General features: G+C 36.1%; 6 protein-coding genes across 8 annotated transcripts; 4 read left to right on the forward strand and 2 right to left on the reverse strand.

Annotated features, from left to right (window-relative positions):
* The first annotated feature begins 12 nt into the window (after positions 1-12).
* On the forward strand, positions 13-6,515 carry LOC107405613 (beta-galactosidase 13). Its single transcript, XM_016012685.4, has 20 exons — positions 13-964; positions 1,101-1,522; positions 1,807-1,902; positions 2,004-2,116; positions 2,203-2,269; positions 2,367-2,459; positions 2,590-2,733; positions 2,865-2,959; positions 3,086-3,191; positions 3,290-3,374; positions 3,553-3,671; positions 3,811-3,975; positions 4,087-4,268; positions 4,402-4,511; positions 4,664-4,773; positions 4,909-5,016; positions 5,249-5,353; positions 5,460-5,605; positions 5,721-6,066; positions 6,169-6,515. The coding sequence occupies exons 2-20, from the start codon at positions 1,331-1,333 to the stop codon at positions 6,292-6,294; spliced, it is 2,508 nt and encodes an 835-aa protein (XP_015868171.2). The 5' UTR covers positions 13-964; positions 1,101-1,330; the 3' UTR covers positions 6,295-6,515.
* A 211-nt stretch (positions 6,516-6,726) lies between these two features.
* On the reverse strand, positions 6,727-9,421 carry LOC107424467 (3-dehydroquinate synthase, chloroplastic). The gene is made up of 8 exons (XM_016034283.3): positions 8,897-9,421; positions 8,480-8,630; positions 8,223-8,390; positions 7,904-8,130; positions 7,625-7,748; positions 7,377-7,439; positions 7,143-7,286; positions 6,727-7,060 (listed from the first exon to the last, which is right to left on the reverse strand). The coding sequence occupies exons 1-8, from the start codon at positions 9,259-9,261 to the stop codon at positions 6,929-6,931; spliced, it is 1,374 nt and encodes a 457-aa protein (XP_015889769.1). The 5' UTR covers positions 9,262-9,421; the 3' UTR covers positions 6,727-6,928.
* Positions 9,422-9,645: 224 nt separating this feature from the next.
* Positions 9,646-14,814, forward strand: LOC107407170 (cell cycle checkpoint protein RAD17). 2 transcript variants are annotated; one of them, XM_025069727.3, is made up of 12 exons: positions 9,646-10,217; positions 10,622-10,679; positions 10,906-10,991; positions 11,072-11,119; positions 11,683-11,739; positions 12,128-12,230; positions 12,736-13,046; positions 13,134-13,497; positions 13,636-13,761; positions 13,933-14,131; positions 14,219-14,279; positions 14,421-14,814. In XM_025069727.3, exons 1-12 carry the CDS (start codon positions 10,026-10,028, stop codon positions 14,640-14,642), a joined length of 1,827 nt encoding a protein of 608 aa, XP_024925495.3. In that variant the 5' UTR covers positions 9,646-10,025; the 3' UTR covers positions 14,643-14,814. The 2 variants fall into 2 exon arrangements, with proteins under 2 accessions (XP_024925495.3, XP_024925496.3); XM_025069728.3 differs by having other exon boundaries at positions 9,647-10,217; positions 13,143-13,497.
* Positions 14,815-15,233: 419 nt separating this feature from the next.
* Positions 15,234-17,657, forward strand: LOC112490193 (L10-interacting MYB domain-containing protein-like). Of its 2 annotated transcripts, XM_025069731.3 has the most exons (4): positions 15,234-15,541; positions 16,483-16,839; positions 16,920-17,274; positions 17,356-17,657. In XM_025069731.3, exons 2-4 carry the CDS (start codon positions 16,483-16,485, stop codon positions 17,463-17,465), a joined length of 822 nt encoding a protein of 273 aa, XP_024925499.3. In that variant the 5' UTR covers positions 15,234-15,541; the 3' UTR covers positions 17,466-17,657. The 2 variants fall into 2 exon arrangements, with proteins under 2 accessions (XP_024925499.3, XP_024925497.3); XM_025069729.3 differs by having other exon boundaries at positions 15,236-15,541; positions 16,920-17,657.
* A 457-nt stretch (positions 17,658-18,114) lies between these two features.
* LOC107406901 (protein ALTERED PHOSPHATE STARVATION RESPONSE 1) lies at positions 18,115-22,227 on the reverse strand. The gene is made up of 4 exons (XM_016014121.4): positions 21,059-22,227; positions 20,650-20,861; positions 20,155-20,378; positions 18,115-19,210 (listed from the first exon to the last, which is right to left on the reverse strand). Exons 1-4 carry the CDS (start codon positions 21,747-21,749, stop codon positions 18,430-18,432), a joined length of 1,908 nt encoding a protein of 635 aa, XP_015869607.3. The 5' UTR covers positions 21,750-22,227; the 3' UTR covers positions 18,115-18,429.
* Positions 22,228-24,348: 2,121 nt separating this feature from the next.
* LOC107405610 (L-ascorbate peroxidase 3-like) lies at positions 24,349-27,552 on the forward strand. The gene is made up of 9 exons (XM_016012679.4): positions 24,349-24,699; positions 25,127-25,251; positions 25,617-25,666; positions 26,041-26,106; positions 26,182-26,230; positions 26,521-26,603; positions 26,695-26,774; positions 26,876-26,978; positions 27,145-27,552. Exons 1-9 carry the CDS (start codon positions 24,587-24,589, stop codon positions 27,337-27,339), a joined length of 864 nt encoding a protein of 287 aa, XP_015868165.3. The 5' UTR covers positions 24,349-24,586; the 3' UTR covers positions 27,340-27,552.
* The last annotated feature ends 375 nt before the right edge of the window (positions 27,553-27,927 follow it).

Here is a 27,927-nt window from a genome sequence, read left to right on the forward strand (position 1 = left end):
TGCTATCTTTTTTTTTTTAAATAATGATTTAAATTATGTTTGCATTATCGATATCCAAGTTTAAATTTTGCATGCAAATAACCATATCTATTGTTTCCAAAAATTATAATAACAATATTTATATCCATCTAAGGTTAGATATACTTTTAACTAATAGGGGTGGTGGAGTATAATTTCAATCCGAAATTTGAAAAACTTTTTCTTTTTCTGTTTTTTTTTTTTGAAAGGAAAATTTTGAAAAACCTCAATTAAGTTAAATTAGAGATTAGGGAGAAAAGGAAACGAGTTGTTAGCTAGTAGTTGTCTTTAAAGGTATATTACATCCATTCATGTTTCCTTTGCAATAATACAGCCATTATAATCACTCTTTGATGGACCCCGTTTATCTAATTCACAAACCTATGGATAAGCTTATGCTGCATTTCCAATTAATTTACAAGAAATTATTCCATTTTTGGTTGGTGTTTTTATGCATAGAGTGTACAATAGGAGGAACATAATGGTAACTTGGAATTTTTATGGAACCTAAATTGGAATACAATTTAAGTAGAAGTTAATCCAAAAAAGATTTATTCATTAATTCCCTTCCCTCTAATATTAACTGAGAATAAAATCTAATTTAGAAACATTTATTGTTGTTATGATTTTATGAAATTGATGCAGCTGGATTTCATGATATATTTCCTATTTAGGAAAATTCAAAACCATTTTGGATTTTTTTTTTTTAATTTTCTTTTTGTCACGTGGAGAGAGTAAGAACCCGCCATTTTCGAATTTCAGTTAGTGACCAAGTCAAAATCCAAATCCAGCCAGAGATTTCTGTGTTTTTTCTCACTGTGAGAATCAGGGAGATCTTAGTAGTGGCTGTAAGAGGAAGAAGAAGATCTAATGGGATTTATTTTTTTTTCCCGGAAACAGAAATCTGTACTACGGGCCAAGAGATTCATCTTATCAATCAGCAAATGTAATACTAGAAAAATAACATAATTAAAGCTTACAGATTTTATTTTTCAAAAAAAAAAAATAATAATAAAGAAAAAATAAAAAAAGCTCACAGATTTTAATCTAAGGCTTCTAATTTATTTATTTTTTGTATCCAGATAAAAATTCATGGCAGAATTAACATGAAAGATTAGTGATTTTCTGGGGTATTTTTTGGCCTCTCATATCGGTGAACCAACTTGTATCAAACTCATTCATGAAAAAACTTGTACCAAACTCACTTTTTAACCGGTTTTGATTGAATACCGATTTTCGTCTTCAAAAGCTGATCAAATCTGATTTTTGATACGTTGGTTCGGATCAAATTCTGGGTTAATTTTCTCAAACCATGACTGTGACATCGACACTGAACCAAGTGCTATTTATAACACTTGCTGCTTCATTGATGCTTTTGAAAGTTGTTAATGGCGGAAAACTCCAAAACAAGGGTGTGGTTTACGATGGCCGATCTTTGATCATCAATGGTAAAAGAGAGCTTCTCTTTTCTGGTTCTATTCATTATCCAAGGAGTCCTCCTGAGGTACATAACTTTGCAGCAAAATAATTCTTTTTCTGGTTAATTTTCTAATATGGTTAAGTTCAGGTGCCAATTCTTTTTCTAGCAAATTTATGCTTTTAAATCTCCATCCTCTATATTTCCTGGGTTTTCCTTTTCTGGTTTAGGTTGATAGAATTCTTAGAAATGAAATTTTTTTTTTCCCCTTAAATTTTCTGTTTTCAAATTCTCAAGGCAAGTCTTAAATGGAACAAGGACTTCTTGACCATAAAAGCAGATTCATGGTGTGGACTTTACTTTGTGTGTAGATGTGGCCGGACATAATACGGAAAGCTAAAGCAGGAGGATTGAATGTGATCCAGACTTATGTATTTTGGAACATTCATGAACCGATTCAAGGCCAGGTATAATATCTGGCATTTGTTTTTCTTGCTTCTCATTTCTCACCTTGGATTTGTGCTTTCTGTTCTGACAAACCAATTACCTTTTTCTTCCTGGTTTTCAGTATAATTTTAAAGGAAATTATGACTTGGTGAAGTTTATTAAGATGATTGGTGAGCATAATATGTATGTAACACTAAGGGTTGGGCCATTTATTGAGGCCGAATGGAATTACGGGTACGGCATAGTTTTTCAGTTCTTTTGCTTTATAACACTCACTTTGAAGAACTTTCTTTGCCATATTTTTGTTCCAATTTTTGTAGTGGATTTCCTTATTGGTTAAGAGAGGTTTCAAACATTACATTTCGATCAGATAACCCACCGTTTAAGGTGATGATCCACACTCTTCAATCTTCATCTTATAATACTTTTGCATATTATCTAATAAATGTCAGACTCAAAAGAACTTAGAATTTTTCATTTGCAGTACCACATGAAAAAGTTTACCAAAATGATTGTCAATATGATGAAGGATGCAAATTTGTATGCTTCTCAAGGTGGCCCTATCATTCTATCTCAGGTTGAGTTTTGCATTAATAACAAAGAAAAAAAAAATATATATATATATATATATCATGTTTGACCAGTTAGTTTACATATCATGTTTGACCAGTTAGTTTACTGATCCTTTTGCTGGTTGGTTTGTGCAGATTGAAAATGAGTACAACAATGTTGAAATTGCATACAAGGAACTAGGGACCCGGTATGTCCAATGGGCTGGAAACATGGCCGTTGGGCTCGGAACTGGAGTTCCATGGGTGATGTGCAAGCAAAGGGATGCTCCTGATCCAGTGGTAGATTTAGTTTTAAGATCAATTTTGATTCAATGTTTTTAACTTCGAAGTTTGTGTTTGTTTGTTTTTTTATTTTATTTATCTGTCGTCTTTGAAGTTTGAAGTTGGCTGAACTAGTTGATTGAATGCAGATTAACACATGCAATGGGAGGAACTGTGGCGATACATTCACGGGACCAAATAGACCATATAAGCCTACTTTGTGGACAGAGAATTGGACAGCTCAGTGAGTATTAGTGTTTAGTGATGTAAATAATTGAAGGGTAACAAGGAGAATATTGTTATTAGCCAAATTCTGTCACTAAAAAACCTAAAAGCTTAAATGATTTTTCAATTGGATTACTTTTTACAGGTACAGGGTATTTGGTGATCCTCCTTCTCAAAGGCAAGCTGAAGATTTAGCATTCTCTGTTGCTCGTTTCTTCTCTAAAAATGGCACTCTAGCAAACTACTATATGGTATACTGTTCAAACTAAGTTGTTTTCTTCTTTCAGCATTAATATTTCTCCGTTTCCTGATAAAAGGTGCAACATTATTCTTATTTCTGTGTCAATAGTATTATGGAGGGACCAATTTCGGTAGAACAACTTCCTCGTTTGTTACAACTCGATACTACGATGAAGCTCCTCTTGATGAATATGGTTAGGCTCGTTAAATCTTTATTCATATAGAATTTATGTCCTTTGAAATCAATATACTATTTTTAGAGTAAAATTAGTAGATATTAGAAGCAAAAACTTCCTTTTATCTATAAAACCTAATGCAAGAGCTACCAAAATGTCATATTTTTCATTGGAGTTGTTTTGGATCTCTTTTCAGGTTTGCTTAAGGAACCAAAATGGGGTCACCTACGAGATTTGCATGCTGCTTTGAAATTGTGTAAGAAAGCACTGTTTAAGGGAAATCCCTCTGTCGAAACGTTTGGGGAAGGTTTAGAGGTGAGTCACCAGAATATAAAATATAATGAAAAAAAGGTTACTTTTAAATTGTCATATAGCTATACCATCTATTCTTATGCTCAAAACAGAAATGAAAGTTAATGTCTATAAGGAAATCTAAGGTGTTATCTTCTTGCAGGCAAGAATCTACGAAAAACAAGGAACAAATATTTGCGCTGCATTCTTGTGCAACAACAATACTGTACCTGAAATAATCACATTCAGGGATACCAAATATTACCTTCCCCAACATTCAATAAGTATCCTGCCGGATTGCAAGACTGTTGTCTATAATACTCAAACAGTAAGATCCCACATCTAATTATTAACGTTAATTAATGTGGCTACAAAGTTCATCATTGGAAGACAAATGAAAATATAAAAAAATAATTGCTTAATTATGGGAAAAAATCAGGTTGTTGCACAACATAGTTCAAGAAACTACGTGAAATCAATGATAGCTAACAACAACTTACAATGGGAAATGTCTCAAGAGGCTATTCCCGGTCCTGACAACGCTACTCTCAAATCAGAGATCCCATTAGAACTCATGGGCACAACGAAAGATACAACAGACTATTTATGGTATACCACAAGGTAACCAAGCCCTAAGTTCCTTTTTATGAAGTAAATCTATGCTACTATTCCTTTTTTATGAATTGAATTTGTGGTACCATGCAACTTTGTTGTTCTGTTCAAATAAACATATATGGTGTGTTTTAATTATCAGCTTCGAGTTGGGTCCCTTTGATTTACCCTTCAGGAAGGACGTTCTGCCAGTGCTTCAAGTTACAAATCTTGGTCATTTGATGCATGCCTTCGTCAATGGACAGTATGTGGGTAGTGCTTCTTCTTAACTCTAGCTCTTTGTAAACATATGGTGAAGCAAAAATTTTGAAACTTCTAGTCATGGTCCAAAAAAGGATTCTGGTGAAGCTATCTCATAATATATGGCATTTATTACTTTTACTGATTTAGGAACTGGTTTGCAGGATCAGCACATGGAAGCAAAACAGAAAAAGCCTTTATGTTTGTGAAACCGATTAACTTGAAGACAGGACTCAACCAGCTCTCCCTTCTGGGTGCAACAGTTGGATTTCCAGTAACTAATGAGCTCAAATATTCCAATTGTTTTTTAATTAATATATATTTTAGTGGCATTTCATTATATTTATATGGTAGCATAGGGACAAGACTTTATGCCATATTTCTCACTTGCCCCATTTACCAATAATAGGACAGTGGAACCTATCTGGAGCGCAGGTTTGCCGGAGTTCAAACAGTGACAATCAAAGGCCTCAACAGTGGAACCGTTGATATGTCAAAAAATGGATGGTGGCATAAGGTACTATTATTTCAGGATTTTTATTTTTATTTTTATTTTTTGCATGTGAAAAGCTGGACTAGGTTCGATTGGCTGGGGAACTATGATTATATTGTTCGTAAAATCCAGAAGTTATGATGCAAAAGAAATATAATTTACGGACTTAAATGTAAAATTGGGAAGAATTTAAGGGCATTACTGCAGAAAATGCTAGTACTTTCCATATTAGAAACTTATCATGGACAATCTGCAGGTAGGATTGGATGGTGAGAAACTCCATGTGTTCAATCAGGGTGGTTCTCACAGGGTAGAATGGTTCAAAGCTAAGGGACTAGGGCCCCCACTTACATGGTACAAGGTGCTGTATTGAAACAAATATTTGCTTCCCAAATTTTAAAAAACTAAATTTGTAGGCAGGAAATATTTGCTCAAGTTTATTAATGGATACAGACATTTTATTCCAGGCTTATTTTGATGCTCCTGAAGGAGATGACCCAGTTGCTATAGATCTGCGAACAATGTCCAAAGGCATGGCTTGGATCAATGGGAAAAGTATTGGTCGTTACTGGTCATCTTATCTTTCTCCTCTTGGAGTGCCTTCCCAATCACAGTAAGTATAAGATTTTGAACCATTTTTAATATATATACTTGGTCTCACCATAAACATATGATTTGGTGGTAATAATGGAATTGATAAATTTTCAATTGCCCATTTTTCTCATCAGATACCATATCCCAAGAGCCTTCTTGAAGCCAACAGCAAACCTTGTGGTTTTATTGGAGGAAATAGGAGGAAACCCAGATGGTATTGAGATCTTAACTGCAAATAGGGATACAATCTGCAGCTTCATAACGGAAAACCACCCACCAAATGTGAATTCATGGAAGAGAGAAGACGGTAAAATTCAAAACATTGCAGGTGATGCTAAACCAAGAGCCTTCTTAAGGTGCCCGGCCAACAAACGGATTGTTCAGGTTCAGTTTGCAAGCTATGGCAATCCTTCTGGTTTTTGTGGACATTTTAGTCGCGGAAATTGCTCTTCACCCTTCAGCCAGAAACTCGTCCAAACGGTCTCTCTCTCTCTCTCTCTCTCTCTAAAATTTAGATAATAGATACTCTTATGTGTTGGATTCACTGTGTTTTGATGTCAATTGATTGTTTTGTTTGAACAGTATTGCGTGGGGAAGACAAGGTGCGCTGTGCCAATGGATGAGAAGATCTTCAATAAGGACGGTGATATTTGTCCAGGCATCTTCAAAACTCTAGCTATTCAGGTCCAATGTGGGAATTCGAATTAGAATAAAAGAATCTTAATAGTTCTTTTTTGGATTTGAACGAGGGACTGTAAAAATTACTGTAGTTACTTTAACATGTAGAATAGAGCCAAAGTTCCCCAGAAGTTGGTCCGGCCTCATAAGCCATTTAAGCATACAGGGAAAATTTTTTGTCTTTGTTTTTGTTTTTCTTTCTGAAGCAATATTAACATTTCGTAATAGGAATAAAATGGAAAGTTCTTTCATCTGTCTGTCAAATTTCAACAAGTCCATCTTCAATTATTTACAGGTCCCTGCTGATTGTGTCCCCTTCATGCATATAGGTAGGGCATCTTGGATGCAGATTGGACAGGATGAATAGTATTACAATGTTTTTAAACCCAACAACACATTTACATTATCTGCGTGAGAATTACACTAAAAAAACGAAAACAGGGTGATAGATAGAAACAGATATGATCGCTCAAACAGGGATTTATTTATCATGCCATAATTCCAGATTACAACTTGATAAAGGCTCTTGCCTATAAGATAAATATAAGAAACTAAGAAAGAAGGCATACAATACATGAGAAAAAAAAATGCTGGCTTGGAAAATTAATACGTTATACAGGTATAAAAGTCGCACATATCTGGTATAATTTAGTAAGAAATTGGATCAGGACTTACAAAATGCATGGAGTGTTTCATCCAGGGCTTTTTTATCATACTCACCGGTAAAAACACAATTACCCAGAGGACCTTTCAGAAGGATGAGCCTCAGAAGTCCATCAGCTACTTTCTTATCAACCTGTCATGGCAAAAGAATTTAGATGCATTGGGAGGCAAACAAGCAAATAAGCTTTAATAACAAGGCAGCCTAACTCTCTCACCGCCATAACAGACTTGAACATCTCCACAGTCATGGTTTCAGGAGGGGCTGTAGGTAACTTAGCTTCTCGTAGAATCTGATGAACTCGCTTCACAATTGAATCATCGATCCAGCCAAGGCGATATGACAGGTCAACCGCCATAACCTGAATTTTGACACTTAAGTTCCTTTAACATAGTTCTCACATTAAGAGTGCAGTAAGAGGAGAGAAAAATGCAAAGGCAATGATGGTTACCATGCCCGCTGCAACAGCCTCTCCATGGAGCCACTGCCCATAACCAAACCCAGTTTCTATTGCCTGAAATGATATGCCACCATCATAGTAAGGATTTAATCATTAAAAGTTAAATATATAAGCTGAATTTATTGTGAGGAACAATGAAATCTAACCTGCATTGTATATGCAATATATATGGCAAATTGCAAAGTCCAAGTTATGGACAATAAAAACAATATACCAAACTGCAGAGATATATTACTTACATGACCAAAGGTATGACCAAGATTCAGTGTTGCCCTCAATCCACTTTCCTTCTCGTCCAAGGACACAACCTCAGCCTTGTTTTCACATGAGCGCTTAATAGCATAAGCCAGTGCACTTGGATCCCTGCAATGGACCATCCAAATATACTAATGCATGAGATACTTATAGGTTTCATTACTCAAAATAGCTTTTTCAATTTTGAAATGTTTCATAAATCATGAAGAACATGCAACATATCAACGTGCAGGATCTGAAAATCATTTGGTTCTCATTTATACCTTGCCAATAATGACTTCAGGTTCTTCTCCTGCCACTCAAAAAACTCTGCATCCCTAATGAGCCCATACTTTATGACCTCAGCAAGCCCTGATGCCAATTCCCTGTCTGGCAATGTGTTTAACGTATCTGTGTCTATAAGGACACATTGAGGTTGATAAAATGCACCAATCAAGTTTTTCCCAAGGCGGTGGTTTATCCCAGTCTTTCCCCCAACAGAAGAATCCACCTGAAATGCAAACAAAAACAAGAGAAAAAAAAGGATACTAAGTGTATGATATAAAAGTAAAAAGATGCAAGAAATTTTGAACAGTGACAAACCTGCGCCATGACAGTTGTCGGAATCTGAATAAAGTTTACTCCACGAAGGAAAGACGCAGCAGCATAGCCACACATGTCACCAATTACACCACCTCCAAGGGCAACAAATGTAGATCGCCGGTCTAGACGCGACTCAATAGCCTTATCAAATACTTTCATAAGGGTGTCCTATCAATCCAAGCACATGGTTACTCGTAATATAACTCCAGCAGTACCACCTCAAAGACAAACGTTAAGCCAAACCTTTAGATACCTACCATATCCTTATACTTCTCTCCATCTGGTAAAATCACACTATCGACTGAAACATTTGGGTTTCCTCTTGTCAAAGCATCAACAACTTTATCCAAGTATAATGGTGCGATTGTGTTATTAGTCACTACGAGAACCCTCTTTCCATGGACATGCCTACGAACGAGCAACGAAGAATAAGAACCACACAATCCAAGAATATAGTACACCCCAACAACAAGGGGGAAAAAAAAAAAAGTTCACTTATGCAATAAGGCATTATCATTGATAGCTGAGAATACCAAAGCAAGTATCTTTCACAATCTACGTTAGCCCATCAAACAATTGTGCTTGTGGACAGCTCTTAATCAGAGTCAATCGGAAAAACAAAAAAAACAAAAAAGAGGGAAACTTTAAAAGCATAATTGAAAAATAGTAGAAACCTTTGAAGAAGCTCGGGTTGATCAAGAAGACCGGATCCAATATAAATCGGATAGCTGCGGCTACCCAAATCCACCTCCACAATGGTAGGAACTTTAGAATCCGTTTTACTTGGAGATTGATCCACCACCTGCGCCGAGCTCGCACATATCATCGACCTGGAGCCCATTCGGGTGGCGCTCAACACCGAATTCCCTCCACCAATCAACTCAACAGCAGTGGTACGAGAAACAAAAGAAGACCGGAGAGAGACGGCGTTAACGTTCTGGACCCTAACAAACAAGTCCGACGAGCTGTTGTTATTGGGTTTGGGGAGGGAAGGTTTGGCGGAGAGAGAAGCATAGAGAGGGTTCGTCGTGGAAGCCATGGTAATGGGCTTGGACTCGGGTCAGAGTCCGGTGGAGAGACAGAGAGGAGTATAAAATGGTTGGTGAGGTAGAATAACATAATGCGTGTTTGTTGAAGATGAAGAAAGAAGAAGCGGCAAGAGGCCGAGGCTTGGTGGTTAGGTGGGGTTGGTAAGTGGCAAACGACGCCACATAACGGACCGCCAGTGGGTTCGCTTTAAAGGACTAAAGCAATATGTGGTTCCAAAATCGAGGTTAAGCAAACGACGACGTTTTTATCCGGGTTATGCTAAATTGGACCTTAGGCCCAGATTCAGATTCAGATTCAGATTACTTAATGGGCTTTTGGCATCCATAATGCTGCTGGCCCAGATTAAAGATTCAACGGTTCAAAAAAGCGACTGCAAACCTCTGCATACGCACGCCAAAATTTCTCTCGTCGCTAGCTTCTCTCCTACGCTTCGCCACTCTCTCGTTTTAACAAAAGCGAAATCCCGCGAATTTTCGAACCCGCGAAATCTTCATCGGTTTTATATATAAAACTCTCCAGCCCACTGAAAATCTCCATTTCAATAGATTCTGATTTATTTATCATTTCAATCTCTGTTCTCGCTGTTGCATTGAATACTCTGAGACGCGCCATTTCTGGAAGAGTTCGAAACACCTAGTTGTTGCGCAAGGTTTTCAACCATTTATCTCAAACTATGCTGGACTGCTTTCGAACTCGGCCTGTAACTTCAAGGCCCTAGAAAATTAGGGTTTTTCTTTTAGAGTGTGAGTCTTGATGGGGAAGAGGAACACTTTGGTTGTTTTGTCATCGGACGACGAAGGTGAGCGCTCCTTGAGCTCGAATCATAGATATTCAAAGTCGAAATCGAGCTCGACGGTTCCTCGTGCAAACCCTAAACGATCGAAGAAGGCACGCGGGCCAGGTTCCACATCGAGCTTGTCTAAAGAATCCTGTAACTGGGACGAGGTAATTTGAGTATTTCTTGTTCTAGCTTTCTTTATGTCGATGTTGAAGGTAATTAAATCACTTTGTTGTATGAACGATAATACTAATAGAGTGAATGAATACGAATTTAATTTCGAATGTGTTTTTGGTTCGGAGAAAAATTAAAAGCCCGGGCAGACTGGTCGTTTTTGGCTTCGTCTGCTGGAGGTTGGGTTTTTTTTTTTTTTTTTTTTTTTAAAAAAAAATTTAAATTGAACCTTAAAATCTGAATATTCTTTGAAAAGTTTTGAATAGGTTATTTCTTTCTCTGATGTTCATTTGTGATGGAAAATTTGAATAGGTTCAAATTTAATAAATTTTGCTTCTCACATTGCCTGTATTTTTCTTTTCCCTGCTAATTCATATTCAATTTAATTTTAACGCAGATCAGATTCTTTTGCGAGGATCTTGATGAAGGGCTTAGCGGGTGCAAGTTAGCCACCGGTATGCCCCTAGTTTCAGTTTCCGTGTTTACATTTTTCAATCTACTGCATAAATTGCTTTCAATTGTTTTAGGCTCAATTTCTTGGTTTGGAGTTTGTTTACTGTTTCCTTTGAGCATTAATCGATTTACTGGCAGTTAAAAAAATTAAAAAAATAAATATTTTTATCTGGTCTCGTTAGTATCTTTGGCATCATGGAGCTGAATGAAATTGGAAATGTGAATCAGGTTCTGGAAGAAGCAACAAGAAAGAATTATGGGTGGATAAATACAAACCTCGTTTCCTAGATGAGCTTGCTGTTAACAAAAAGAAGGTTAAATAAATTGGTTTAGCACAGCCAATATCCAAATGGGTCCACATATTTATCATTTTATTTTGTGGTTGAAAATGCAGGTTGAAGAAGTTAAATTATGGTTTGAAGAAAGATTGAAATCTTCAAAGGTATTTGCAAAGCTATGAAAGCTTTTATGTGTTTCTTTGACTTCATTACTCTTTAAAGTACGAGAAGAGTTTGTGTTCTCAAAATCCGTTTATCTGCTTCAGAAGCCAACTTGCCACGTATCTGATTTCATAAAGTAGAGAATTATATTAACCTGAAGATCACTTGTCTTTTGATCAGAGATTATTTGTGCCGGAGTTCTCACTTATATATATGTTACAAAGTGATAAAAGCCTAAAGTCAGTACTTAGATGCATATAACTTTGTTTCAAATTCCATAACAATCTATCATATAACTTTTTCCAACTAACAATGCCAAGCAAAACATTTAATTTTTGCACTCTTGTAATCACTTGTTCCCTGATTGAGAAAAAATGTAAATATTTCTTACCCTTGATTAATTTTCAATCTCTTACCTGAAATCTAGTAGATTCATAACTATTGTGGTATACTTTGTGAAGCACCATGTTAAATAAACTGATCCAGGAGTGATTTGGTCTCCCTTTTGTTTGTTCTTAAAATTCATTCTTGCAGAGCTCATCTTTTTATTTTTGAAAATTTGCAGGATAAATTTAGCAGTCATGTACTTGTTGTCACTGGGCCAGCTGGAGTTGGAAAATCTGTATGTGATCATGTTTTTATTGTCTATCAATGCTCGTATGCTGTTTCTGGTATGGACCAAGGTTGATTAACTTAATAGTTTCTCAAACGGTCAAGCCCATGTTTTGTCTCATCTTCTTCAAAAACCAAAGATAAATTATAGACTGAAGCAAACTTGTATAAGAAGTTGATAAATGGGCTTATGGCTTGCTTGGTTTTTTCTCTGTTATAACTGCATTTTTTGCAATTCGCTTCTTGATTGAAGTTTGCTAATATAACAATTTATGGAAGACAGGGGGATTTATTGATAGTTATGTTAGACTCAATTTACAGTTTAGTAATGTTAATGCTTAACTCAAACTTTAAGGTTACCCAGTGGACATTCAACTTTGTCTCTTCTCATCTTGTAGGCAACTATTCATGTAATAGCATCTCGTCTTGGAGCTACATTGAGTGAATGGAACACTCCTACGCCTATACTTTGGCAAGAACATCTACACAATTCAACTACAGGTATTTCAAGGAAATTTGTTTGAATGATAACTTGGACAGAATTCTTTTATTTATTTATTATTATTATTTTTTTAGGCTAAGATTGGACTGATTTCTTGGGGCAGATTGGAGACATTTTTAGTTCTTAGGGATTCTTCGAACAATAGCCAGCCACTGTTGCAATCAATAACTGTTACTTTGCTGAGCATTTGAAGAAGAGGAGGAAGTAGGATGTATATATATATATATATATATATCTAGAGAGAGAGAGAGAGAGAGAGGAATCTTTAAGTGATAAAGTTAAATAAATGAATGCTGCTTAGTTTTGATCACACGCATTTAATCCGAACAACACATATGTTGAAACCTCTGTCTGATAGATATTTTTGCAAATAAAACTTAAACTTGATATAAGGGACAAATTATACTTTAAATTTAGGATTATTATATGTCTATGGATTGTTTGAAGTTTGACATAGTATAATGCTGATCGTCCTATTTCTTGCACATTTTGATCTACTGTCAGGGATACACTACAGGTCAAAGTTGGATGAGTTTGAAAATTTTGTTGAGAGAGTAAGTAAATATGGAATGATTCCAGCGTTCATTGACAAAGATGCAAAATCATCAATGATACTCTTAATTGATGATCTTCCTGTAACAAATGGTAGAGTTGCATTGGGAAGACTTAAAAATTGTTTATATATTCTTGTTCGTTCAACTCAAATACCTACTGCTATATTATTCACAAATTATGGCGAAGCTGATTCTGCAGACCACACAAATTTATATTTGGAGGAACTCCAGTTGTCTCTTGAAAGTGCTGGGGCTTGTAAGGTTATTTTCTTGAAGAAATATTACCGGATTCTATTTCTTTATTATAAAATATTTGTTATCCCTAAATGCTCATTCATACTAATTTAGAATCCCCAGGTTGCTTTCAATCCTATTACGCATAATTCTATTAAGAAGATACTATCTAAGATATGCAGACAAGAGCAGCATAATGTGCCTGCTGAACAGATTGATCTCATAGCAAAATCTAGTGGAGGTGACATCAGACAGGCAATTACATCTTTACAGTTCTTCTGCCTGAAGCCAAGTCTCATGCGTTCATTATCTTTATCCAGTCCTTTTCCGACACTCTTTAACGGGAAGCCTGATGAGGTCAATATTGTGGACTCTGGAATTTCTTTACACTTTGGAAGAGATGAGACACTTTCTCTATTTCATGCCCTGGGAAAGTTTCTGCATAACAAAAGAGAGATTGAAAATACCATGGAATTAGGTAGGTTATGATGGAAGTAGTATGCAACCTTGAGTTCTATTGTATTTCAATTATTTCTGCTTCGTGGTTTGGACTTATACTGCTGTATAACATGCAACACAAGATCTTCAAATCTGAGTTGGTGTTCCCATCTTGTAGATGGAGATGAATTTTTTGTACGCAAGGAATTGTCTAGATTACCATTAAAAATGGAAGCTCCAGAAAAGATTCTCTGTCAAGCTCACGGACAAGCTAGGCCAATTGCTGATTTTCTTCATGAAAATGGTGACTCTTTAACCTTCAAATTGTCACATCTAGAACAATAGTTGCAGTTGCTTTCTCTCTCTTACATGCACAAACAACACCTAGGGGGTGAAATGTTAGCTACTTCTGGTACTGTTAGATTCCTTCATACCAAATGCTTCTGCTTTCCAACTCTTGCATAATTTTGTGCAGTTCAAGATTTCCTGAGCGATGAGGCAATCAATGATGCGTGGACTGTGGCTTCATATTTAGGTGATGCTGACTTGCTTCTTGCTACTTTTCGTGGAATGCTTGCTAGACATAATGAGGTAGAGAATGTTCTACAATCAGCTGCCGCTTCAGTTGCAGTTCGTGGGGTGCTATTTGGAAATTTTCATCCATTGCCTCCCAGGTACGCTCTATGCTTCACTAATCCTACCTTAAAGGCAACAAACTACAGAACTTTTGAGTTGAATCAGCAATTCTTCGGAGTCTGCAGGTGGCATGCTATTAGGCGACCAAAGCTTTGGCAGATTGAGCAATCATCGCTGAGCAATAAGGTATATCTAAAATGCCCATTTCACATTCTGTGGACATCCTCCTTTTTTTTATTTTTTATTTTTTATTTTTTTTTTAACCTTTTCAAGCTTCTTGTGTGACTCTTTCTGTGTTGTGCTGTGTGTTGTTCTGTGTTACTGCAGAAAGAGATGGTGAAACGGAGATATGATTTATCTAAAGGATTAAGTTCATCAGATGCGACAGCTATAGCTATTGATTACACTCCTCTCATCAAATGGCTTGGATTCGGGGCAGCTGGTGGTCGTGAAACTTGCGAAGGAAACGGGAAAGAAGAGGAAATTATTGACATGATGAATTTGGATGAGCAGGAAAGCTTCTCAGATGACGAAATAGAAGATTGGTGAATAGTGAGTACTTAGAAGCACTTCGGCGTTAGATTGACCTTCCTCTTCTGTAAAGTATATATAATTTTTTTCTTTGTAAAATATGCAAAATAGTTTATTTCCATCGTTATAGCCTTTGAAGAAGTGGTGTGATAGAATTCCCAGGGCTTTGTTTCATAAAGTCTTCGATCAATATCCGTGTTAGCAATTTCTCAATTCCTTAATTCAATGTATGTCAGAAAAAAAAAAAAAAAAAAAAAGGCTTTGTTATGGTTAGACTGCGGGAGTCTATTTTTCTTTAGAAATTATTATTATTATTATTATTATTACAAATTTTTTTTAAAAAAAAAAGAAAAAAGAAAAACAGGTATCTGAAAAGAAAAGGACAATGAAAACTAAAATAAAAAGAGTAAAATATCTTATCTATTTTTAAATATTGTTTAATATATCTATTAGGTGAATAAAAAAATTATTATTAATTCTGGAATAAAAGATTAAAATACTAGTGACAACATATTGTTTTCCTGGTGAGGCAGTGTACTAGCAGTTTAACCGCAAATAGCAATTTAAATAAACTAAAATAAAATATGTTGGAGAACACAGAATAGTTGCAGCGCAAAAAAAAAAAAGGGTAGGAAAAAAATAAAAATACTAAAAGGTAAATAGTGGGACTGTTAATGTCTACGGACACCTCCTCTACCAAAAATGATAGACATGAAAGTTCCTTCATTTTCGTCGTTTGGACCCTAGCTGAGCTCTTTCGTAAACTTAAAATTGCAGGAATGAGCGGTTGCATAATGTAAATGGTCATTTGCTTTTGTTTTATCTTTCAATATTTGGTTGGTGTATTCTATAAGCAAATAGCGAGCTCAGAAGTCTGAAAGGTCCAATCTTCGACAAAGAGTTGGGGGTTCTAAGAGGTAAATCCGATTTCTCTGTGTCTCTGCTTCTTCTTCATAAATTTATGCAGAATTCAACTTGGGGGTTATGAATAATTTTGGAAGCAAATTTTTCGTTAAAAATAGAGTTTGGATCAGCCTTATTTTTGTCTCTGTGGAGAATTTTTTTGGGTTTTCACCTCTTTTATGTGTGGCCAATTCTTTTATATATTGTGAAAGAATAAATGAAGCTACACCCACCTAAGGAAGTCATTTTTTCCGAAGTTTTTGTGGGTATTTTTTCCTACTCTCTACTATTATTACTCAGCATGCTGTTTATTTACTGTGGATTTAGGAGTTGTAAAAAAATCTTATGGCAAATACTTGGTAAGTCATGAATTTATGTGGTTTCAAGGTTTTTTCCCAGCAACTTATTAGGAGCTTTGTACAAATTTATCCCTTTGAACTTTGAAGATTTAACACGTAAGCAGAATTCAGACATACCATAATCTAACCCCAAAAATGAGTGAGAAAAAGGAAATGTGCTTTTAACTAGGTTATGAATTTTACTAATGGCTTGTGTCAATTCCATATTTGTGTTGGACATCGAGACAGGAAACATTAGCCTTTGATATGATGTTTTAACATTCTCACGGTGATATAGTTGATATTTGAACATTCTCGTGGTCATTGTTGATGTAATTTTGTACAAGTTGTGGCGGGTTTGGTTAAAGTAATAGCGGGCTACTTGAAAAATCATAAGATATGTCATTAATTTATAAGTTTCACCTTTTTCTTTTTAGTTTGGCTTATATAAAGCTTGAACTTTGAACCTATTATGGAATATAGACTTCCACCCTTTGAATGACTTCATGATGTTAAGTTTTTAGCAGTTATCAGAATAAACAACAACTGGTCTTTGTGAATGTTATTTCATTTGAATATATATATTTTTTCTTTACATAGGCTCTGTGTAATTGTAGATGGAAAACCGAGTTACTCGGTCTAGGAGACAACCACCTCAGCATCAGGAGCAACAGACCAGGGCTAGATGGACAGCATCGCTTACAAAAATACTTGCAGACTTGATGGTTGACCAAGTTCACATAGGGAACAGACAGAACAATTCATTTGGTAAAAAAGCATGGAAGTATATGTGTGATGAATTCTACAAGAAAAGCGGTCTGAAATGGGACAAGGAGCAATTGAAGAACCGTTATGCAGTCTTGAGGAGGCAATATATTACCGTAAAGTCACTTCTTGATCAAAGTGACTTCACTTGGGATGAATCCACAGGAACTCTTATAGCCAGTGATGATGCATGGACTGAATATGCCAGGGTATGTTCCTTCATCATCTGTTGCATCTTGTACAACAAAATTCTACAGCTGCTTTATGTGGGAGAATCTTCTCTAAGCAGGGACAACCTGATGCGGAGACTTTAAAATCCACGGGCTGCCCAATTTACAAAGAGCTGTGCATTATATTTTCAGAACCACTAGCAAATGGGAAACATGAACCATCAGCTGAACTCGAAAGAGGGTCTCCTTCAAACCCTAGTCCACCACAGCCAAAACCCTTGTGCTTGCCCCAAGAGTCCTCATCAGATTCTGAAGAAGTTGAAAATGTGGATGATCAAGGCATAAGTCAGCCTACCACACCTAGTATAACTGGTATCCGTAAAAGAGGGCGCAAAGGAATTGATGATGTCATTGCCGGAGCTATATTGGAGATGGCAGCTGCATCAAAGCTACGAACAGCTGCTATACAGCAATGTAATGCCAGATATTCTATTACTAAATGCATCAAAGAATTGGATGACATGCTAGGTGTTGATCAGCAACTCTATTTTGCAGCTCTTGATCTGTTCAGCAAACCCATTTCAAGAGAGACTTTCCTGTCCCTCAAAGTTGAGAAGCGCTTGAATTGGTTGCGTGGCAAGTGTATGGCACATCAAAGACCTTAGGTAGATGAGGAAATGTTACTTTCTTTTGTCTCTGTGAGGATGGCATCATGGCAGTACATATTGACTTGTGAATATCTAGTAGTGTAGTTATGGTGGGTACATATTGACTTGTAATATGTCCAGTAGCACAGTCGTAATTCAACTTCTAATTGACTTATTGTGAATATCAAGTGGCATAGTTTATGTTGGGCATATGTCCAGTAACTTCTAGTTTGCCGAATATCGAGTTCTATGTTGGGCATTGTGTATGTTTCAGGGTTTTTGGTGAGAAAAGGCTGCTACCCAAGAAGTCCGTACAGTGAACGCCGGCAAAGTTTTTAAAATACGCAATATGTGATTTTTACAGCCTCTTCATAAAAAACTAAACAACTAAATAAATAAAGTCCTCTTAGCCCTCTTTCCGAAGGGAAAATCACAATTTTAAAAACTAGATTATTGGATCCGCGAAGCTTTGTGGATGACAAACCATCTTTTGGGAGAACATGAATTTAGTTTCATTAGCTTCGAATAATTGCGGTTTTTAACATTGATGAAGTTGATAGAAATAGGATAGTCTACTAAATCCTCTCTACCCCCACTTCTCCAACCACTTCCCTGAAAAAACAATGAAGAAAAATGAAGAGACGAAGATAGAACAAGCATTCAAACATGGTTAAAAGAGAATTCACATATTTTCCTATGACAAAACCAAACAAGTTATGAAAAATAACTCGAAGTTCCAAGCTCTGAATCATATTTCAAACTACTCTGTAACACTTTGTACCAAACCAATTGCGCCATTTCCAAGTAAACTTCCATTAGTAACACAATTTGCCAGAGGCCGCATCCCTCAGTCTGTTTTGCATCTTAAAATTGTGTCAAAATGATGCTGAAGAGGTGAAAATCTTGCTGGCAACAATCCACATGTCTATACACAAAAAGAAAACAACTTGTTTCTTCCTAAAACACCTAAATTTCTTTTTTCTCAAGGTAGTATCCTTTTCACATCATGCTCCTGATCAGCACCTTTTGATTGGTTGTATACCGCCTCGTAAGCATGCATACACACACTAGAAAATCCAACCATGGCCTCGAAAACATGAGGCAACCCCATCTGCAAGTTATTTAGTGTCTTTGCTCTTGTCACACACACTGATTTTTCATGCTTCGTTTTCTCCTCCTCTGCTTTTGCTCTCAGAATTTCCACTTTCACTCTCTTCTCTGCAACCGGGTTCTTTCCTGATGATCCAGAGGAATCAGGCATCGAATATGGACCATACTTGCATTCGAGTGATCTAAGCAACACCACTTTCTTCTCAAGATCTTTAAATACCGATTCTGACTTCTTCTTCTGTTTATTTTCATCAGCTTGTTGAACAACAATGGCATGTATCACAGTCAAGAAGCTCTTGATTCCATCAGATGCTACTTTATCTGGAATACGATCAACTGTGAGCTTCCATTCTTCACATAGCGAGTAAATCTTTGATTCTTGACCAGTTCTTGATAGTGGGTTTCTGCTAAATTGGAATAGGCTAAGATGGAGCCAGCCAGTGAGGGACTGGATATAGTCACGTTGGGCCTTAACTAAATTGCAGAAGGACATGTGCCATTGTTGGACTTCAAGCTCAAGCTGAAGAGTTGATTGCCTGTGAATCTCGGAAGTAGGTTCGGCAGATGGGATAATGTTGAGGTATTTGAGTTGCTGAACAATATGCTTCTGAACCTGGTGGCACTCATACATGCTTCTCCACATACACATCAATCTGTAAACCATAAGAAAAGCATTAGAACGATCCACCTTACAACCAAAAAAAAAAAAAAAAAGTAAGTCAAACATTGATTGTAAATAGTCAATATGCCTCTTAAAAGTCAAACTTATTTGATGACTCTTAATCTTGATTTGAGAGTGACGATAATTTTTTAATGTAGTCTCCCCTCTGAAAGTGAAAATAAATGATGAAATCAAGAATATTACAAATTCAACTATCTATTTTTTAGTTCTTGTCTTAGCATCATCTTGTAATCATAGCAAGGCAACTGTCCCTCCGATGACACTCAAAATACCAAAGAAGACAGCAAGAGAACCAAGTTTCCCGGGGTCAAAGGATTTTATTTGACCCTGTCATATAGCCGTACACATCTTAGCAAGAAATGTAAATAAGGGGAATAAAAAACAGACAAAGAGATAAAGTGGCCAAAAGCAAATTTCTGCTTCGCACCGACGTATCTTCTGACTCCAAATATTGAGTTGACTTCAGTCTAATAAAACCGTATGTGCATATATGATACACACATACATACATATATATGGCCATTAATCATAAAGAAGAGCTATCCTTAATGGTGGGTGAAGCGTTTGAAATGGTTTTACCCATTCGACGGAGGTTTTTTTTGGCTTAAAACCCATACTATAGAGTTGAAACGTACTGTTTAGTACCTAATTATGTCTTTTTCCTCTAGTTTCAGATCATAAAAGTGATTGAAAGTTATCAAAAGTATAATAATAGTTTATCCACTTTTGGTGCTCCTTGGTTCCTGTACTTGGAAGTGTTATAAGAAATTCATGTTAAAAGAAGGTCCACAAGCTGTTGGCTGCATGCGCTACTTTTGCACAGAAAAGCGTTATACATGGCACAAGATTAAAACCCCCCAGAAAAAAAAAAAAAAAAGAAAAAAAAAAAGAAAAAGAAGAAGAAGAAGCACTAACCCTTTAACAAGCTCAACAAGCTGAGGGTATAGCTCGGTCTCCCTCAGTTTGATGATTTCCATAGATGTTGTTTCAATGGCTTGCGAAGCAACCATCATTTGTGACTCACATTTTTCCACTTCTTTCTTTGTTTTCTCAGTTTTCATATAGTCCGCCCTCTTCATCTGTAGCTTCTTCAAAGTTGTCACTTTTTTCTCATGCTCTACCTTTATGGTCTCAGCAGCCTAAGAACCAAACCCAAAAATAAGTTATAAATTGATGTTTAAACTTCCAAAGCTTATGCATTGTTCTCAGTCCAAGGACCAGAGAAAAATTACCCAAGTGAAAATTTGGAAAAACAAATATATATATATATATATATAGTATTGAATAGAATATTTCTAGTTTTCTTTTGAGATTGCAAAAACTAAAACAGAAGCCCCAAAAAGAGAATGAGAGACCCACAAAAGAGAGACTGTCTATAAAAGAAGCTATGGAATTTGGAAAAACCTTTACCTTCACTTCCTCATACAATTTCTTTTCCCAAGCATAAAGCCTCTCCACAGTGGAACAATGGCTGCTATTGATAATATTTCCAACCCCACTCCCTAAATTACTTTTGACCAATTCATCCCCCATTTTTCCATATCCGTTCAACTTGGGGCTACTCGATCCCCATGTCCACAGAGCAGATGGACTCGAACTCCATCCATGGTTGTAAACTTTATCTGAAATAAAATTTTAAAAAAAAAAAAATGAAAAATCTCAGTCTTTAATACATTACATGATCCATAAAAAAAAATGTAGATGCCTTAATTTCATAAAAAATAAGAATTTTATCAATAAGTATTTCTCTGAAACCAAACAGAGATGGTAACAAATACAAAAAAGATGAAAATTAGAAAGAAGCAAAAGAAAATGTTACCCCCTTTACTCTGACAAGAAAAACCAACACTCGGAACTTCCAAGAGCGAAGACATCTGAGCACCAGCATCAGCAGCCTTGAGCAAATACTCATGAAGCTCCTTGATAATCTCAACCAGATCTTTGCTACTGTTCCTCGAAACCACCATAGCAAGCTCGCTCGAACTTTCCTTGGAAAATCCACTGACCACCGAAGGTGGTGCTGCCGTACTGGCCGCACCGGTGACGGTGACCACGGCCTCCGATGCGGTGGTGGTGGCCTCCCATTCCTCCTCCGTCACCGACCTGGAAGAAGAAGGCACAAATGGGTCCCAGAAATCCCAAGCGGAAGACGACGGAGGCGGCGGCGGCGGAGGCGGAAGAGCAGGGGAGGAGGCCGTGACCGAAGTCCACGTGTCGGAGCTGGGGCTCAATGGGGCCGGAGGAGGTGGAGGAGGCGGCGGGGTTTGCGGCGCCGGAGAGGGGAGGACCGGCGGGAGATGGTGTTTGTGGTGGTGGTGGTGATGGAGATTGGTTTCGGCATTAGCGAATTGAAGCAGAGCAGAGCCAGTACTTCGAAGCGAATGCAGGTACATGCTGTGAGCTGCAGATAAAGCTTGCCTTGCCTTCACAAGCTGTTTCATGTATCTCTGTCTTGATTTGCACCTAGACACTGTCTCTTCTCTCTCAATCCTAGAGTAACAGCAACCCATCTTGCTCTCTCTCTCTCTCTCTCACAGTTTGATCACCAGCGGTGCGTCTTGATTTTGCAAGCCAAAAGCAGAGAAAATGCTTTTGAAAATCGAAAGATCTGTTTTTTTTTTTTTTTCTTTTTTCTTTATTTCTTTCTCTGTTTTGGGTTTGCTTTGGTAAAAGAACTGTTGCTTTAAGCAGATTTCGAAGCTTTCATCAATGGCGGGTCTTCCATGTTGGTGGGTCTAAAAGTTACACTGCCAATACAGATTTTAACACAACAAAGCAGCTTCTTTTTGGCTCTGTAACTGTTTACCGGGTTCAATTACACTGTTTCCGCCACGTTCTCCTCGTAAAATCTTCGGGGTTGGTAAAAAAATAATAATAATAATAAGATTTTCCTTCTTCGATCTCAATTCTCTCTCTCTCTCTCTTTCTCTTTCTGTGAATGTGGTGGTGGAGCAACAAAGGAGAGGTTTGAGATGTGGCAGAGACAATGAGCTTTGGGCAGAGAGCCACTGTTTCAGTATTGTTTATATTTTAAAACATTTAATGACAAAAATACCCTCGGATATTTTTCCTTTTCCACGCATCCAAAATCCACATTGGTGGGGACATATGGACATTTTTGAAACTACATGCATTTCTTATTTTCCAACTTCATACTAGTTCAAGATTTCAACGGACATTTTCTTGTTATGGTTTGGAAATTACAAAAGAAAAAGAAAATAAAGGGCAAATGGGGAATGTGAAGCTTTTATATAGAATTGGTTATAAAATTAATTGCTCAACCAGTTACGAGGCAAAATCAAAACAAAAACGGTGTTTGCATTGTTTAACATAATTAATATCCCTAATTGCTTTGCTTATCTTCGGGAACCGTGAGGCTGTAAAGCAGTGAATACATGTGTGTTTGAATTTTTTTAGTATTAATTTTTTATATGGGACATACATTATACATACAGCGTTAAAAAAAAAACAATAAAATTAGTATATAGTATATTCTATTCCCATAATTTCATTGGGCCAATCTAGATATTCAAACGTAAGAGATATAGTTTATGATATGTCACATGTTGGAAACCAGAGAGAATACCAGGTTGATACCTTAAATATCTAAAATGAAAATTTTGGTCCACCTTCTCTGCAACTATATCACAGTCCTTAACTCAAGAAATATGACAGTCACAGTGCCCCGTCATATCAAATAAAAATGAAGATCCTACCTACTTACCACTTAATTTCGTACTTTTAAGACTAAAAACTTAACGTGTTATAGATAGAAAATTAATGAGATTTTTATTCTATTTTTGCTTGCCTTTTTTAATGGATAAAAATGAATAGTGTGCAAGAGTATGAAATAAGTAAGAGATATTTGGTCATTCAGCCAAAAAAAAAAAAAAAAAAGTAAGAGATATTTGATGATTGATTCAGCTTATTTTGCTCGTGCATTATATATATAAATATATATATATATATAAAAAGAAAAAAAAAAAAAGAGCCAAAATGAAAGGAACAAAAAATGGTTGTATTCCTATAAAGCTTCAAATCTATCAACTTGAAGTTGAAGAAGCTATCGTTCCAACTCTGACAGAAACACCTAATTGATAGGTACGTACGTTAATTTCACCAAGCTTTCATCTTCTGAGCTCATACGTAGACTAGAGGCTGACACATTAAAAAAGAAAAAAAAATATATATTATATATATATATGCAATGGTACAATTTTCTATTCAAATTTGTCTGTCTTAAGAGGGTCTGAAGGTGGTGTGGCAAACTATGGAGCTGAACCCACATGCCTAACGAAACCTTTTTGCATGCCTCTTGCAGTTTCTTACTTTAACTTAAATCCCCAGTTTTGTTATTATTCATTTGCACACATTATGTATTGAAGTATTCTCATAATTTATGCCTCAAAATTCCCAATTAATAAAATTTGTAATTTGCTTTTTTTATGTTTTTTTGGCACATAGAACACGTGTCTGTCTACCAACAAACAAATGGTTAACACCCAAAACAATTTTTTATAATAGATAATAGATTAAAAACAACTGTAAAATAAAAATAATCAACAGTTATATGAGATGGTATCAAAATCTTTATGATTATTGTTTAATTGATATACATTTTTTAAATAAAGGATTAAAAAAAAAAAATTTCCTTGCCTCAAATAACTTTCTCTGCCTATGAGATAAAACTAATGCACCTTCTTCATTACCGCATACCATTCCGTACAATCTTCTTAATGGTTAATGTCTTGGGGTCCGCTGGCCCATTTGAAATTGATTGGGCTATTGAAACCATCATTGGGGCCTACTAGCCCATTAAACTGCGGGCCAGGTCTAACGATAATTCTTGGATGACGAATGCAGTTCGTTAAATCCGTTCAATGAATTATGAACAAATAGAAGGTCCGAAGCCCAAGAAAGATAAGGAAGCTTCTTATCACACTCGCTCTCAAAGCATTCCTAATCACGTTCCAATAGTAGCTTCGATTGAAGGACCTTATCATCATCCTCTAACAGAGTGAATTCCACGCGCTGTATCGAGGTAGCTCCATGAACACCCGTATTCAAAAAATGGATATAATGTCAAAATAAATAAATAAAACTATAATACCTTGGAAATAGAAAACCGGTCAAGCTTCTGTTCCCGTCTGTTCACTGCAAGAGAAACGTTTCCTTGTTCAATAGCATAAAACCAAAACCTCCAAAATTTCCCTTCGCCTGGATTCTTTATCATAAGCCTCTTATATATATATATATATATATAATCGGAGCAAAATTTCAGTCTATTGCTTAACTTTGTTGCTAGCTTCTTCGTTTTTCTTTACTGAGAAAGTTCGAGTTTGCTAACATGGCAGGACCGGTTGTCGACTCAGTTTACTTGAAGGAGATAGAGAAAGCCCGTCGAGAACTTCGTGCGCTTATCTCAAGCAGGAATTGCGCTCCTATCATGCTTCGTTTGGCGTAAGTTCTTGTTTTTCCTTTTCTTGGAATTTGTTTTCATTTTTCAACGCGTTTGGTTATTGAGAAAGCTCAGCAAATTTAGATAAGAAAATGAAATTTTGATTTTGATATTTTGTCTCGCTTTGTTTATCTAATTTTTTTTTTTTTTTTTCAAAAAGAGCTATAGCTCATGCTTTAATTTAGTCTATGAATTTTATTTTTCTCTATTAGATTGAGTTAACAGTTTGCTGATTTGCTTGATTTAATTTTGAATGTATAAATCTTGTTATTTTGTAGTTAATTGTTTAGATTAGTAGTTAGCATAGGCTATATCTAAGAATTCAACGTAAACATGTATGAACACTGGAGGTTTTGTTTATGTCTCTGTTATTTGTTTCATATTCGTGGTGAAGTGTTCTTCAAGAATTGGCAAAAATTAATTTGGCAGGTGGCACGATGCTGGAACTTATGATGCTAAGACAAAGACAGGAGGCCCTGATGGCTCCATCAGGAATGAGGAAGAGTTGAACCATAGTGCAAATAACGGTTTGAGAATTGCGCTTAGTTTTTGCGGTGAGCCTAATTTTATTGTAAATCTTTACCTTAACCAATTTTTTTATTCATTTTTTTTTTTCTGGAAATTGTTTTTAGAGTAAAAGGGCTATACAAAGTTGCTATAATATGTGATAAAATTAATTGTTAGATTTTTTGGGGGTTTAGTCTTGTAACTGGGATCTAAGGAGCTATAAGAATTTTTAATTACATATATGTCTTGCGTCCTTCATGGCCAAGTATTTCAATCCATGTGATTTGATTTGAAAATTTAATTGTTTTTGTTGGTTCTTTTTTCCTATAAATTACTTTGTCACTTAGTCACCATGGTGCAATTAATAATCATTGATTTTTTCTAAATGTTTTTGGTTGTGTTATGATATCAGAGGAAGTGAAGGCCAAGCATCCAAATATTACATATGCTGACTTGTTCCAGGTGATGACAGTTAGATATAGATATAACTCCCTTACTTTATCTCTAGCTAGCTTTTATCTATGGTGTTGATTGACATGCAAGTCATTGACATAAAAAGATGGATAAATCTCTTTATTAATTGATCTTGTGTAGCATTTAAATATGCTGATGCCTGATGGATTGAAAGCAACATGATGCAAAATGCATTTCATAACATTGAATTTTACAATTAAAAGCATATTTCCATAGTCGGGGAGAATCAATTGGTCCGCAACCTTATTATATGCTCAAATATTAGATGAGTTGATATGTCAAAGTCAGATTACTCATTCATTTACTTGCATTTTTTCTTTTTCTTTTTTCCTTTTTTTTTTTTTTTTTTTTGGTACTTTTAGCTTGCTGGAGTTGTTGCAGTTGAGGTAACTGGAGGCCCGACCATTGAGTTTGTTCCCGGAAGAAAGGTATATTAATATGAGTTTGTAATTAAGTTCAAAACAATGGTTCCCTTTTGGTAACTTCTAATATATTTGAATCAGGATTCAGTGGAATCTCCTGAAGAAGGACGTCTTCCGGATGCTAAACAAGGTTTATCAATGTTAACCGACTTATAGTTGTTTCAACAGACTGTTAATTTATATTATTTTGTAGTGGATATAATCAAGTTATGAATCTACACAACGATAATCTCTAAAAGGACCACCTGATCAATCTTTGTAACCCTTTTATGAGTCATCATCTACAGCATGCCACTATTTTATTTATCCACTTCCTCAGTCGTCAACGATAAACGATGCGCAAATGTCATAATTCCAAGTTGTCTATTCTCAATTTCTTAGTTTTATGTAAATGCTTAAATTTCTTCAATTTTCGTGCAGGGGTATCTCATCTAAAAGACATCTTTTACCGTATGGGTTTGTCTGACAAAGATATTGTGGCATTGTCGGGTGGCCACACTTTGGTATTTCTTCAGACCTGCACATATGTGAAATATGCTGTATTCATGGTATAACACATATGTATATAATTCAGTCCTTTTTTTTAATCTTTAGGGAAAGGCACATCCTGAAAGATCAGGCTTTGATGGCCCTTGGACACGGGAGCCTTTGAAATTCGACAATTCATACTTCGTGTACGAAATCATTTGAAACTCAGATATATCATGAGATTCCTAAGTTTTGAGTTTGATTAGAATAAATACAAACATATTCATCATTCTAATGCTGTAATCAGGGAATTACTAGAAGGAGAATCAGAGGGACTGTTGAAACTTCCGACGGACATAGCTTTATTGGAGGATCCCGTGTTCAGAAACTATGTAGAGCTATATGCCAAGGTGATTCAAGTTTGTAGATATTTGTTGACAATAATTGAAACTAAGACATGACCCTTCTTCCATGACATGCTCTTGTTGTACATATATAATTGATAAGACATAATTATTACTTGAGAGCTTTTGTTTGTCATTTTTCTTTATCTCTAATTATATCTAATTAATGCAGGATGAGGATGCTTTCTTTAATGACTATGCGGTTTCGCACAAAAAACTATCGGAGCTGGGCTTCACTCCACCTTCTCGTGTCAAGGATGTCACAAAATCTGGGATAATATTGGCACAAAGTGCAGTGGGAGTTGCTGTTGCTGCGGCTGTGGTGATACTGAGCTACATCTATGAAGGTCGCAGAAAAGCCAACTGAATAGGACGTTTCTTGATTAGCAATAGCATATTAATTAGATATTATTCATGATAGAAACATATTCCCACCAACCGAACAAATATGTCGGAATTTGCAGTAGATTGCTTTAAAATTCTTGATGTTACGGATTGTACGAGGACATAAAAAGATACATTTAAGGCCTCCATCCATTAATTCGGAATAAATGCAGGTGCAGCCATATTGTTATAAAAATACATGTGCAGAATTCTCAAATCTGTGGCTAGCCTGAATTCAGCTCTAGGCCTCTAGTACTGGATTTCTGTGGCCCATGACAATTTTGGGCCTTGATGGGTTTTTGGTTTTAGTTTCAAAATATTTGAATGGAAATGGTTTCTATGAAAATACGCGTATCGTAAAGCATTTTTACGTGAAAAGGTAAAATCATTTATGTGAAAAACAGTACTTAATGTTCCTTGGACAGCCCAAATGGCTTTCTGGCAGTGACCTTGGCATCGTCCCATCCCACCCTTAAAAATAATTAAAAATAAAAAAATAAAAACTTCAAAAAAACCCAACACCATTCCTTCTTTATTGCCCAAAAAATATATCTATTCCTTCTTAAGAGCC

The sequence above is a fragment of the Ziziphus jujuba genome, chromosome 7 (genome assembly GCF_031755915.1).
Source record: "Ziziphus jujuba cultivar Dongzao chromosome 7, ASM3175591v1".
NCBI lineage: Eukaryota > Viridiplantae > Streptophyta > Magnoliopsida > Rosales > Rhamnaceae > Ziziphus > Ziziphus jujuba.